General features: G+C 40.0%; 1 protein-coding gene across 5 annotated transcripts in view; it reads right to left on the bottom strand.

The window, feature by feature from the left end:
* Nucleotides 1-1,977: 1,977 nt before the first annotated feature.
* Nucleotides 1,978-14,905, bottom strand: part of ankhb (ANKH inorganic pyrophosphate transport regulator b) — a 90,756-nt gene continuing 77,828 nt past the window's right edge. For all 5 annotated transcript variants that reach the window (XM_046322517.1, XM_046322519.1, XM_046322520.1 and 2 more), the window contains 6 exons: nucleotides 14,447-14,539; nucleotides 13,034-13,129; nucleotides 6,520-6,649; nucleotides 6,205-6,328; nucleotides 3,912-4,011; nucleotides 1,978-3,181 (listed from right to left, as the gene is read on the bottom strand). In XM_046322517.1, coding sequence (XP_046178473.1) covers nucleotides 3,065-3,181; nucleotides 3,912-4,011; nucleotides 6,205-6,328; nucleotides 6,520-6,649; nucleotides 13,034-13,129; nucleotides 14,447-14,539 — 660 coding nt within the window. In that variant the 3' untranslated portion in view covers nucleotides 1,978-3,064. The remainder of the gene's footprint in view (nucleotides 3,182-3,911; nucleotides 4,012-6,204; nucleotides 6,329-6,519; nucleotides 6,650-13,033; nucleotides 13,130-14,446; nucleotides 14,540-14,905) is intronic.

Here is a 14,905-nt window from a genome sequence, read left to right on the forward strand (position 1 = left end):
TGTGTGTAGATTGAGGAGTGAAAACTAATTCATCAATTTTAGCTGTTGAAGGGGGAAGAGAGATTGAATATATTCCTGTGTTACGCTTTATCAACAAAATATACATTTGTTTTTATTACCAGTGTGTTATCCAACTACCACAGCTGTAAAAGTAATCAATGACGAGAGATTCCATGTAGCTATTGCTTCCTATAGCAATGCATAGCAATGCATTTCTCCCAAATCAAACCATGTGTCAACTTCGGTGACAAAGTTCAACATAACTTACTGTTTTTGGATGTTTTTGATTATTATCGGAGATAGAGATTGCATTGTACTTCACAAACACACCCAAAATAACTATAGTTGCAAACATGAACGAAATGTTAACTTCAGATCAGCCAGTTCAGCAGAATTACATCTCATCAGATCAGGTGATGAAATAATAACATGTTGATTTATTTTATTTGTATATTACCAAAAGAAGTTTTACTTTTCGGCTGATTTCCCCCGTACATCTCAAACTCTCACTGGACAACTATTGTTGTTATCTGCTGGTCCACTACATGGCCAAAAGTATGTGTACACCCCTTCAACTTAATGGATTTGGCTATTTCAGTCACACCCGTTGCTGACAGGTGAATAAAATCAAACACACAGCCATGAAATCTCCATAGACAAACTTTGACCGTACTGAAAAACTCAGTGACTTTCAACGTGGCACCATCATTGGGTGCCACCTTTCCAACAGGTCAGGTCATCAAATTTCTGCCCTGATAGACATGCCCTGGTCAACTGTTTGTGCTGTTATTGGGAAGTGGAACTGTCTAGGAGCAACAATGGCTTAGCAGCGAAGTGGTAGGCCACACAAGCTCACAGAACGGGACTGCAGAGTGCTGAAGCGCGTAGTGCATAAAAATGGTTAGTCAGCACGAGAATTGTTCATCAGGAGCTTCATGAAATGGGTTTCCATGGCCGAGCAGCTGCACGCAACCCAAAGATCACCATGCACATTGCCAAGCATCGGCTGTAGTGGTGCAAGCTCGCGACAAATCTTGGTTGAGATTGGTGGAGATTGACTGACTCCGGTCTTGTTTAATGGAGAATGACTCTAAAGGAGAAAACTCAGCAGATTGATTGTTGGTCTGCACAGTAAGGGGCTTTTGGTTCGCCATTCGCTTGCTGTCGGCGCGGTGTGTTATAGCGACTGACGGAAGTCATTTTTGCATGCTTCTAAATGTAGAATCGGTTTGCAAATTATGGCCGGCCGTCTGTGCAAGAGATGCCCCCGGCCGGCAGATGGTCGACAATCCTACCAGTCTGTCTGTGACCTAATAGATTGGTGGAGAATGACTGACTGATAGATAGGTGCAGAATGACTCTCACTATGATAGATTAGTGGAGAGCACAGGAGGCTGCTGAGGGGAGGACAGCTCATAATACTGGCTGGAATGAAGGGAATGGGATCAAATTAGTTGGATACCATTCCATTTTACCATAAGCCCGTCTTCCCCAATTAAGGTGCCACCAACCTCCTGTGTTGGAGTGTGACTCTAGTGTCTCCTGACACCTCAGATAATCTCCAGCTACCGACCACACAAAAAAAAACAGGTAAAATAAACCAAAATACCAAACAGTAGAATCTAGTAGCCTATGGTTCTGGTCTATGTGCCTCTTCTGAGCCCAAAATTAAGAAAATCTTTTCAAAATGTCTAGGACGCAAATCCCTGAGTTGATGTTTTACGGTATTATAATATAGATTACTTATAAGACTTGTTTGCAATAGCTTCCTATCTAAATGAGGTACAGATCCAAAACCAACTACAGTGGGATCCCTGACCACTCTTATCCATGCTACGGCAATTCAGTCACAAGTGTGGATGCCCTTGGGTAGAAAGGAACTTTTGAATGCCTAGCTAAAAATGTTTAGCAGCCACTGAATGGAAGGGGACAAAATACTGTCCTACAGTAAAAACACTCTCAGAGGGAAATTAAACGACAGAATCACCCTTTAATCATTGTAGAATAGAACTGTCCCTTTGATAGACAACAATAAGAGAAGTAATATTTGCTCTTGTTACACTGGACAGGGCTTTAGCGGTCATATTTGAAATACAGAAGGACCCATGAGTTGGTAAGACTTCGCTATTCACTACAATCTATAGAAAACGTACAGAAGCTTCAGACACTTTTAAATACTTGTGCATCATCGGCAACGGAGAGTTCATAATACAGAATGGGTGTGGGGGGGGGGGGGGGGGGAGATCAACAACGACACCACCACACGGTAGGTATCATGGAGTTACATCCTGAGATCAAATAGAATACTACAACAGACATGATATAAAAACAAGAAACAACTGTTGTCAAGTCAACCCCACCTCCCCCCCCAACCCGCCATTTCAGTTAACATCACTTATGCAGAAATTGACGATGTTTTCTTACATCAACAACATAATATAAATGTTTTATAATGGCACCAAACCATCACTCGCACACCAGGAAACTATTTAAAACTCCCTTTTTCATTTTCAACTTTGATAGAAATCTGTGGTTAATATATCACATTTGTTATTTTATTGTTTATTATTGGGAACCATAAACTGTTCCCCAACTGGTGTACAGCCAAAATAAATAAAGTTAAAAGGTCACAACACAAAGACCTATCTCAGCATCGTTACTTATTCTACATGATTTATCTTATACATTCAAAGTAAAACAAAATATATGTTTTCCAAGCAGTTGAAGTTGTACAGTACAGTAAAATTGTGTGTTTCCTCATAATAGCTCATAAAAGTAGAGGACGACAGCACAGAAAAGTTTGGCGAACATTTGGAGTTAAATGAGTAACATTTGCTTTGGTACAAGTTAGCATCTTTACCGTGCTTCACTGGCTTGGTAGCAATCAGATGAAACATAAAGGAGTGTTGTTTAGACACACAGTTTATGAGGTTTGGAGAGTAAGGTTAAACGGGGGGTATCAACAGGCTGCCAAAAATGATTGAAAAACTGCCCCAGTAAAACAAGGGAACTCCCTTGTACTATCCCCCAGCATGTCCTTCAAGAGTCCTTCAGCATCCTCGGCTCACTCGTCTTCCTCCACGATATCGTCCATTCGTCGCCGGGGCCGCACATCATTCATTGGTGCCAAGTCTTCTTCCCCTTCCTCCACTTCTTCAACTTCTGTGTCTTTCTTTTTTTTCTACATGGAGGAAAAATGTCTTTTATCACCTGAGTTATAAACACTTAAAATGTTTTATATTTTATTTCACCTTTATTTGATGTGATAACTAATAATGATTACTTTCTTTCTTAGTTGCTTCTCTTAGGAGTTTACAACTGGATAATTGTAGCAATAACAAGCCACATACAGTATAACATATTTGTGCTGCTAATAATTCCCATGCCATTGCCTTTTCCAGGTTTGATGACTAACACAAATATCATAATGAACATCTGCATTTAAGGTCTATGTGGAGTCCTGAATCAGGTTGGGTTCCCACGGTTTACTGCAAGTGAATCGCAAATTTGCTGGTAAGTTAATGCAGAAATCTACTATAAAAATGTAAGAACATTTTAGAAATGAGCCCCTGATCCAGATTCATTCATGGTGCAACATTAGCAGATCAGGGGCTCATTTCTAAAAAGTTCTTACGTTTTTATAGTAGATTTCTGCATGCGATCTTTTCTTAAAATATGTGAAAATGTGGTTTAAGTATTGTAAACACCCATAAAGTGTTAGTCACAAATAAGCAGGTTTCATTTATTAAATCCCACATTTTCATGCACAATCTATATAAATGGCATATTTTCATAAATCAAATTGTTGCTATGGATATTGTTGAACACATAATTTACTATCAAATATGTACTTACGAATGTGTTCTAAATTAGGCCCCAGATTGCCATGTGGTTTATGCTGTGCACCTTACCTGTTTTCGATAGACATAGCAGGCAGCTACTGCCACCATTATCGACTCTCCAAGGAATCCGGCAAGGAGAGACCCAACTCCCAGACTGGCTCCATGCACCCTGAAATACACATCTTACAATGTAAGCCAAGGACATGTACGCGCGCAGCTTCATGCTGCTACAACATGGCAGCAACGGGACCAAAACAGAGGAGAAGTTTAGCCTCGTTCTTCAACACTCCTGGTTGCTGTGGAAATTGACCCACTAATACTGTTAACTTGGTGCATCTTCTACGTAGTGGTGGACTGTCATACTTGAGTAAAAGTAAAGATACCTTAATAGAAAATGACTCAAGTAAAAATAAAAGTCACCCAGTAAAATTCTACTCGAGTAAAATGCTAAAAGTATTTGTTTTAAAATGTACTTAAGTATCAAAAGTAAAAATCCTTTCAAAATGTCTTATATTAAGAAAACAAGCCAGCACCATTTTTAAAATATTTTTTAAAAATGTACGTAAAGCCAGGGGTATACTCCAACATTCAGATATAATTGACAAACTAATCATGTGTTTAGTGACTCGACAGGTCAGAGGCAGTAAGGATGACCGGGGATGTTCAGTTGATAAGTGCGTGAATTTGACTATTTTCCTGTCCTGCTAAAAGCATTCAAAATGTAACATGTACTTTTGGGTGTCAAGGAACATGTATGGAGCAAAAAGTACAATATTTTCATAAGGAATGTAGTGAAGTAAAAGTACAAATCTTTTCATACACCTTCAGTTAGCCAGCATTCACACTTCTTGTGTATTACTACTAATTTGTAAGTCGCTCTGGATAAGAGCGTCTGCTAAATGACTTAAATGTAAATGTACTATATGTATTACTGAAAATAAACTAAATCCCGGTAAAGACCGTAAGATAACCTCACGTAAGCAAAGTTATACTGTATTTTTAGTAAATAGTTAACTAACTTATGGTCACTTTCAATGAAGCAGTTATTTTGTACTGACCCACACTTTGTCCCAAATGGCACCATATTTCCTAGTTTTGACTAGAACTCTATGGGCCTTGGTCAAAAGTAGTGCTCTATGTAAGGATTACTGTGCCATTTGGGACATAGTACCACTGGTTCACTAAGTTATGAGGTCCACTGTAGAGCAACTGAAGCGTGACAAAAAGTAGATTGGTGACTTCATAGACTAGCGCTTAGTTCACACACGGATGTACAATACATTTCTCCACAACCTTCCTGTGTCTCTGCACAAAAACACTTCACGTCCAGGAGGTGGCGCCAATGATTGCAATGGCGCTTCGGATTGGTATAGGTTGAAGACGCCCCTGAACACTGATCTTGGGTCAGTTTAGCATTTTCCCCACTAATGTTTATTAAGGTGAGGATTCAATGGTTCCTCGGATTGGTATAGGTTGAAGTCGCCCCTGAACACTGATCTTGGGTCAGTTAAGCATTTTCCCCACTAATGGTTATTAAGGTGAGGATTCAATGGTTCCTCGGATTGGTATAGGTTGAAGTCGCCCCTGAACACTGATCTTGGGTCAGTTTAGCATTTTCCAATAACAAAGTTATTTACATTTCTAGAAGAAATGGTGAATTATTTAAGAAAAGCACAAGGGTGCCAATATAATTAGGCCACAAATGTCATTCAGCAGATACTTTTATCCAAACCGACTTACAGTCATGCATGCATACAATTTTTATATGGGTGACCCCAGTGGTAAGCAAATCCACGATTGTGGCGTTGCAAGTGCCATGCTCTAACAACTGAGCCACAAAGAACCACAAAAAAAACAAGCTTTTTTAAACATCTGGTCTAGGCTTAGTCGGTGTCTGCTAAACTGGCCCAAAAAGTTAACATTTTAAAAAGTGAGTAGTGAAGTGAACACTTCTCCCAATAAAAGAAAACAACAGGAATGAGCTGTGGTAAAATTGACAGATTTGAAACTAGTAACTGGCTAAGTGAACACTAGGCCCAAGCATGGGAATAAGATTAAAAATAATCAGAGGTGAAGTGGCCACTTTTGAGCCTAGCGAATGATAAGTTGAACACTTGTTCTGAGATATTGAGTGCACACTCACAGCATTGAGGTTTTCACATCATTCTAATGACACTAGCTCCATGCTCAAGAGATTGGCAAGTAGTGAAGTGAACACTTGTTCTGAGATATTGAGTGCACACTCACAGCATTGAGGTTTTCACATCATTCTAATGACACTAGCTCCATGCTCAAGAGATTGGCAAGTAGTGCAGTGAACACTTGTGAGACCCGTGAAAGCAGAAGTGTGCACTTTACTTACCCCATGTAAGGGAGTACAATGAGACTGGTGATCAGTACGATGATGCGCAGGACAGAGCTGGGAGCAAGGACGAAGGTCTTCTTCAAAGTCATGAGCCAGCCTGTCAGGTGAGCCCGGATGGTCACTGTCATGGTAAAATAAATACATGATTTTTTTTCATGTATAAATGAGTTGTTTATTTTTACATCGGTAAGCAGGAAGTTCCCCTCCTGTTTAGGATGAGTCTACCTTTAATGGGTGGACAACAACTAAAATTACATTCCTGTTGACAAATTCAAACATTCCACTTCCACGGATTCCCTATTTGGATCTTACCTGGAATAGGGAAGAAGGAGAAGATTAGCAGTGGAGGGACACAGAGCTCTGCGAAGGCATGGTCCACACCAATGATGTCTACTAGGATCCTCTCCGAGATGTGGGGCGTCCAGAACACCAAAAAGCATAGCTGGACAGCCAAAACCAAACACAGAGTTAACACTGTCTGAAGCCACAGGGGGTTAGGATTAGGGTTACATTACTCTGGCCTGATCAATGGTCAGTTCCATGGTTTCGTTGTGAAGGTTAGGATTTGAGGAGGGCTCGCTAGTGACACATGAATGGACTGTGTTACATTTGTACGGTGCATTTGGAAAGTATTCAGACCCCTTGACCTTTTCCACATTTTTTAATGTTACAACCTTATAAAATTGATTAAATTGTTTTCCCCCCTCATCAATCTACACAAAATTCCCATAATGACAAAGTAAAAACAGGTTTTTAGATATGTTTGCAAATGTATTAAAAACGAAAAAACTAATGTTTTGGTACCCTTCCCCAGATTGTGCTCTAACATGCACTGTCAACTGTGGGGCCTTTCTAAATAATGTCCAATCAATTGAATTTACCACAGGTGGACTCCCATCAAGTTGTAGAAACATTTCAAGGATGTTCAATGGAAACGGGAGTGTCATAGAAAAGGGCCTGGATACTTATGTAAATAATGTATTTATGTGTTTTAATACATAAAAAAACAACAAATGTTTTCGCTTTGTCATTATGGGGTATTGTGTGTAGATTGATGAGGGAAAAAAGTTATTTAATCAATTTTAGAATAACAAAATGTGGAAATGGGGAAGGGTTTGAATACTAGCATCATGCATATACCTTATCTAGGGCAAAGGTTTGTTTGAGTCACTTTGTCATTACCTTGAACACAGAGAATGAGGAATGTACAAACTGATCTGGAAAGACAGCCCTCCATTACTTAGACCACAACGCCTAAATGGGGCAAAGCCTAATATGGAGTCAGCAGTTCATCACTCTGACCACACTTTGTTTACAAAAGCACTCATTATACTTGGTTCTAACTTGCTTCCTTTGTCATGATCATGTCCACATTCTGATTGTGACCACATTTTTAGACGGGTGGCGACAATCAAAAGACACATTGTGATCATATCATCCTTGCCCAGCTCCGAAGGTAGTTAGACACACATTGTCTACAAGTGTAGACAGGTCTGGACAGAGAAACCATTTCAAATCAGCATTACTCCACCCTGTAAAATCATTGATAGGTGGAACAATTGTCTGATTTCATCAATATGTGTCTTGCAATTTAAAAATAATCATATTATTTTGAAAGAAAAGCTGTGAAATAATTTGCATAAAGGAAGGGACCAGGAAATCTGGTCACAATGCAGAAACAATGGATGGATAACAGACACATTTTAATTAGTGATGGGAAACTAAGCTTCCTGAAGAATTGAGTCTTTCCAGCCAATTGTGTAAAAAATAGGTTCATTAAGGGTTCGAACCGGAACCGTTTTGTGATGGTAGGGGTTCAATTTTGAACGTTTCTAATAATATATTGTAGACGTGGCAGCCTATCAGATTGAAGGTGTGGTTTTATGGAGTTGTGGCTTTCAGATAGTTATTTTTGGTCACCTGTTAGTGTAAATGTCAGTTTGTACATGTTCCTTTAATGTTTATGCATATGACATATTCTAATATATAATATACATTTATTTATCATTCTAACAGTGCATCCTCCGAAACACGATCCTGCCAAGCCTCACTGCTTCTTGACACACTGCTCGCTTAATCCGGAAGCCAACCGCACCAACGTGTCGGAGGAAACACCATACACCTGGCGACCGTGTCAGCGTGCCCAGCCAACCACAGGAGTCGCTAGAGCACGACGGGACAAGGACAAACCCTAACCTGAATAACGCTGGGCTGGGCCAATTGTATGCCACCTCATGGGTCTCCCAGTTGTGCCCGGCTGCGGCACAAGCCTGGTAATGAACTCGGATCTGTAGTGACACCGCTAGCACTGCAGTGCAGTGCCTTAGACCGCTGCGCCACCGGGAGGCAAGTCACCACTAATTCTAAGAGTGTAGACAGCACTGACCTGGGCTGGAAAATACACAACATTGGAACTGCAAAAATGTTCTCTACCCGTGTGGGTCACAGACACGAGTCGAGACTTGTCGAGGCTCTCCTTAAAACAAGAGGCCTGAAAGTAGGGGGCTTTGGAGAACTAGATGAGATCCTTTTGTTTTTTTACTTTAAACAATAATATTCATGAAACCAACATTGATGACGAGGGTCAACGGTCCAGAGAGTCCAGGCACGGTCAACGGTCCAGAGAGTCCAGGCACGGTCAACGGTCCAGAGAGTCCAGGCACGGTCAACGGTCCAGAGAGTCCAGGCACGGTCAACGGTCCAGAGAGTCCAGGCACGGTCAACGGTCCAGAGAGTCCAGGCACGGTCAACGGTCCAGAGAGTCCAGGCACGGTCAACGGTCCAGAGAGTCCAGTGAGGGTCAACGGCCCAGAGAGTCCAGGCACGGCGTCCAGTCCAGCTCCAAGGCCAGAGCCTTCCTCTGCGCCGATACCCAGTCCATGCAAGGCGTACAGCCCAGTGCCGGGGACGGCAACCCGCACCGGGAGCCGCCACCGACACTAGCCACCCTACCCTCCCCATTTGGTTTCAGGTTTCGCGGCCGGAGTCCGCACTTTTGGGGGGGGGGGGGGGTTACTGTCACGCCCTGACCATAGAGAGCTCTTGGTTCTAGGGGGTGTTCTCGTTCAATATTTCTAAGTTGGTGTTTTGTATGGTTCCCCATTGGAGGCAGCTGATGATCGTTGCCTCTAATTGGGGATCATATTTAGGTACCCATTTTTCCCACCTGTGTTTGTGGGATATTGTTTGGTTTTTTGCTTGTTGCACCACGTAGTCACATTTTGTTGCTTGTTATTTGTTTTGTTGAAGAAGTCACTTTCACTTTAAATAAACATGTAGAACTCAACACACGCTGCACCTTGGTCCATCTCTTACAACAAACGTGACACTTCCAATGCTCAAGCACTTTTGATAAGCAATCATAGTAGGAAAGTGAAGATACTAGTATGGATTATATTTCAAGTATAAGAGGCTAAACAACAGCACATTCTCCAGCCCCTGATGGTTGAGTCAATGATGCAGATTTGACTACTGAAGCGTTGGTCACCCAATGTCCTTTGTTTGGTAAACTAAGGAGACTTTATAGAGGCTTTATGAAACCTTGATAAAAGATTGTGAGGCACGGTATGCTGGATTTATAAAGGTTTCATGAAGGTTTCAATCTCATGGTGTGACCTGTTCAGTACAGACAGCACATCTGGCTGTGAATTCATCCTGCTTGTAACCTCATGATTGTGTTTTGCTTTTTGTGTATGGTTGTGTATATTAACATGTATATTTACATCTCTATGGACGTGTATATTAACATGTATATTTACATCTCTATGGATGTGTATATTTACGTGTATATTTACGTCTATATGGATGTGTAGTTTGATGTGTATATTAACGTGTATATGGATGTGTAGTTTGATGTGTATATTTACATCTATATGGATGTGTAGTTTGATGTGTATATTAACGTGTATATGGATGTGTATATTAACGTGTATATTCACATCTATATGGATGTGTATATTTAACGTGTATATTTACATCTATATGGATGTGTATATTATATTTACGTGTATATGGATGTGTAGTTTGATGTATATTCACATCTATATGGATGTGTATATTAACGTGTATATGGATGTGTAGTTTGATGTGTATATTCAAGTCTATATGGATGTGTATATTAACGTGTATATTTACATCTATATGGATGTGTATATTAACGTGCATATGGATGTGTAGTTTGATGTGTATATTAACGTGTATATTTACGTCTATATGGATGTGTAGTTTGATGTGTATATTAACGTGTATATTCACATCTATATGGATGTGTATATTTACGTGTATATTTACGTGTATATGGATGTGTATATTAATGTGTATATTTACGTCTATATGGATGTGTAGTTTGATGTGTATATTAACGTGTATATTCACATCTATATGGATGTGTATATTAACGTGTATATTAACGTGTATATTTACGTCTATATGGATGTGTATATTAACGTGTATATTTACATCTATATGGATGTGTTTATTGATGTGTATATGGATGTGTAGTTTGATGTGTATATTCACATCTATATGGATGTGTAGTTTGATGTGTATATTCAAGTCTATATGGATGTGTAGTTTGATGTGTATATTCACATCTATATGGATGTGTAGTTTGATGTGTATATTTACGTCTATATGGATGTGTAGTTGGATGTGTATATTCACATCTATATGGATGTGTAGTTTGATGTGTATATTAACGTCTATATGGATGTGTAGTTTGATGTGTATATTCAAGTCTATATGGATGTGTATATTAACGTGTATATTCACGTCTATATGGATGTGTAGTTTGATGTGTATATTAACGTGTATATTCACATCTATATGGATGTGTAGTTTGATGTGTTTATTAACGTCTATATGGATGTGTAGTTTGATGTGTATATTCAAGTCTATATGGATGTGTATATTAACGTGTATATTCACGTCTATATGGATGTGTAGTTTGATGTGTATATTAACGTGTATATTCACGTCTATATGGATGTGTAGTTTGATGTGTATATTAACGTCTATATGGATGTGTAGTTTGATGTCTATATTGTATTTATGTGTGTTATTGTTTTTTACAGGAAAAATCTGAAAAAGACACTGCCAATTTCTAACTTACAACAATGACACCTCCATCCAGGATATGCTGCTATGCAAATCAATCTCACTCTGGGGTGAAGTTTCCCCTTTGTACGGATCTGGGATCAGCTACCCCTCAGTGGTCTCCCTACCACTGTTACTGGTAAACAATTTCTAACTTACAACAATGACACCTCCATCCAGAATATGCTGCTATGAAAATCAATCTCACTCTTCGCTATCATACTCTAATTCCACTGATTTCAAAACTCTGCCCTCCAGAAAGTGGAGAGCAACACTTATATGCAGTTCTACTAAGCGATATATGCCTAGATTCCTGAAACGAGTCACATATTGACAAAGCGAAAACAGGGTTCTAGACATTTTCGTAAATGTATTAAAAACAACAAACAGAAATACCTTATTTACATAACTATTCAGACCCTTTTCTATGAGAGTCGAAATAGAGCTCAGATGCATCCTGTTACCATTGAACATCCTTGAGATATTTCTACAACTTGATTCGAGTCCACCTGTGGTAAATTCAATTGATTGGACATGATTTGGAAAGGCACACACCTGTCTATATAAGTTCCCACAGTTGACAGTGCATGTCAGAACAAAAGCCAAACCACGTGGCCAAAGGAATTGTTCGTAGAGCTCCGAGACAGGATTGTGTCAAGGCACATATCTGGGGATGGGTACCAAAACATTCTGCAGCATTGAAGGTCCCAAAGAACAGAGTGGCCTCAATTGTTGTTAAATGGAAGAAATTTGGAACCATCAAGACTCTTCCTAGAGCTGTGGAGATGGGAGAACCTTCCAGAAGGATAGCCATCTCTGCAGCACTCTACCAATCAGGCCTTTATGGTAGTGGCCAGACGAAAGCCACTCCTCAGTAAAAGGTACATGGCAGCCCTTGGAGTTTGCCAAAAGGCATCTAAAGATTCTTGGAGGAATTAATGGAGAATGTGGAGAAAAGTGCAGAGAGATTCTTAATGAAAAGTGCTCTGAAGCAGGTTAGGACCTCAGACTGGGGCAAAGTTTCACCTTCGGACTGAACAATGGCCCTAAGCACATAGCCAAGACAACGCAGGAGTGGCTTCAGGACAAGTCTCTGAATGTCCTTGAGTGGCTCAGCCAGAGCCCGGACTTGAACCCCCAATAACTAAAATAGCTCTGCAGCAATGCTCCCCATCCAATCTGACAGAGCTTGAGAGGATCTGCAAAGAAGAAATGGGACAAACTCCCCAAATACAGTTGTGCCAAGCTTGTAGTATCATACCCAAGAAGACGAGGCTGTAATCGCTGCCAAAGGTGCTTAACATAACAAAACGTGGGAAAAGTCAAGGGGTCTGAATACTTTACAAATGCATTGTATAGTGTGGAGCAAAACAAGCTAATTTTGGGTTACCGATGGAGTAAGACAGTTGAACAAAGCTCATGCGACATGGATAAGTTATATTCTTCAAGAATCAATGGGGATATATCATTAATTTAAAATCATATGGCCCATTTAACCATTAGTTGGGGAAATGTAAAACTGACCCAAGATCAGTGTCTAGGGGCAACGTCAGCCTACTCCATCAAACACATTTCTGAAAGGTGAAAGCACAATGCAAGAAACCTACTATCTGCAATCATAGAATTATGGCCCGCATCAAGTCACTCATGGTATAACAATGTAAGCTTTTTAAAGACCTAAAAGCAATAAACACATTCTTTTCCATCCACAAAAGATCAAGGTTGAACGTACCGTAATAGAAAGTGCAACGCAGACAAATGTGAACTTTTTGATGTGGGATTTGGAGATTGTGGTATTGATGTTGTTCAGTGTGTTACTGGGGTTGTTCTGGGGGCAAAGAAGAACAAACAAACAAACAAAACATACATGACAGGTGTGAATGAACTCAGTAGGCTAAGGCTGGGATTAAATCAAAGGCGCATTGTTGCAATTTCTCAACATCCACGAAGATCGGCGTCATGGTGCATTGTGGATATCGGCTCATGTTTAAATCACCTTTACAAGTTAATTGCAATGCGCTTGTCGACAACAAGCATTTGATTGAATCCCGACCGAATCTTCACGTAAACCATAGAATCGATTTACAAATGACATTTAGAATCATTGTGAGACTTTGGTTTAGTAACAACAGGCTTCACAACTATAGTTAACACAGGTAATACCACAACCAACAATGACATTATGAGAACAATGTCTTAACAAAATGTACTCTCCCCTAAAAATGTATTGTAAAAAAACATGGACTGATATTATGCTCAATCATGGCTGAAGAGGCAACTACCTTAGTATGACTCAGCACAAGTAAACCACACAGTGACTTTCCTAACAGCCCTTAAACTTCCTGGAGCAGGTTGGTCTCTGCTCACCACACCTTTGTTTACCTATAAATATTACGAAATGTCAGCGGGAGCCACAGTAATTCCAGCTGTCCGCTATGAATCCAGACTCCCCCAAAGTACATGGTGCAGTGGCATTATGTATATCATATTTCTGTGGTGTAATTACTGCAGTTTCAGTAATGTCACACTAGTATAAACAGAGCAATACAGAACAGTGACAGTTGAGTTAATGGGACAGCTAGGCATTGTCTGCTGACCTTTACACAAACTATCAATAAACTCACTGAACTGAAGCAGGGATTCATTCAGAAGTGCGTTGCAAAGCTGTTAAGTGCACTACCGACAATGCGTTTTTTAAAAGCCAATTTTCCGACGTTTGCGGAGATCACATTCATGGCAAATTAAGCTTGCTTGGCGACAACGCACCTTTGATTGAATCCTGGTCTAAGTATCTGCACCACTGCAATCAGCCCATACTGTGCCAAACTCATTGTAAACTGCATCCCAGAGAAGCATCTCCTACATAAAAACATTAAGGAGGCACTTTATTTTACAATATTGTTTCCATTGCTATTTACCTGGTATTTACTTGAAAATATGTGGTATCGATGCACTTTTACTTTATTGAAAGAATAAAACAAAGCTGGCCTTGTAGTTTTACAATTTTACAGTGTAATTAAATACCAAGGCATTTCTGTGCTACCCACATTAAGGTTCATATAATCTTTAACAGTTTATTAGGTTGAGGTACCTGGCCACTCTAAATGGCCTTACTTACTAGTCAATGTAAACAACCTAGTCTTACCTTGTCGAAGGCGGGGTAGACCGTACGTAGTTCTGTCAGCCAGCCGTACGGCATGTGACCCACAGGATAGCTTGCAGTCAGTACTGCTACCGCCTGGCCAAACCACAGAAACCAAACACTTAGAGCAATAGACCAGTCCACCACATCAGAAGAGCTCCCGTTAGTCTTTCTTGAAAGTCGAGTTGAAGTGCTTCTTCTAAGATTGCTATATCATACTAATGTGGTTTCTGGGATGTTAAACACACTCTCCAGGTATTGTGAGATCTGGTAATCTGCACCACATAATTGCAAATGACAACCTAAAACAAATACTTCACTATATTGTTACCCACTACTATTGTTACTACAAAGATGTATAACAAATGGCAAAAGTTAATCACATCGTTTATAGTTTGTGGCATCACAAGTATTAACTTAGACACCTGCCCCATTCATTCAAAACACTGTATTCTCACTCTA

The sequence above is a fragment of the Oncorhynchus gorbuscha genome, linkage group LG22 (assembly GCF_021184085.1).
Source record: "Oncorhynchus gorbuscha isolate QuinsamMale2020 ecotype Even-year linkage group LG22, OgorEven_v1.0, whole genome shotgun sequence".
In the NCBI taxonomy this organism is placed as follows: Eukaryota; Metazoa; Chordata; class Actinopteri; order Salmoniformes; family Salmonidae; genus Oncorhynchus; species Oncorhynchus gorbuscha.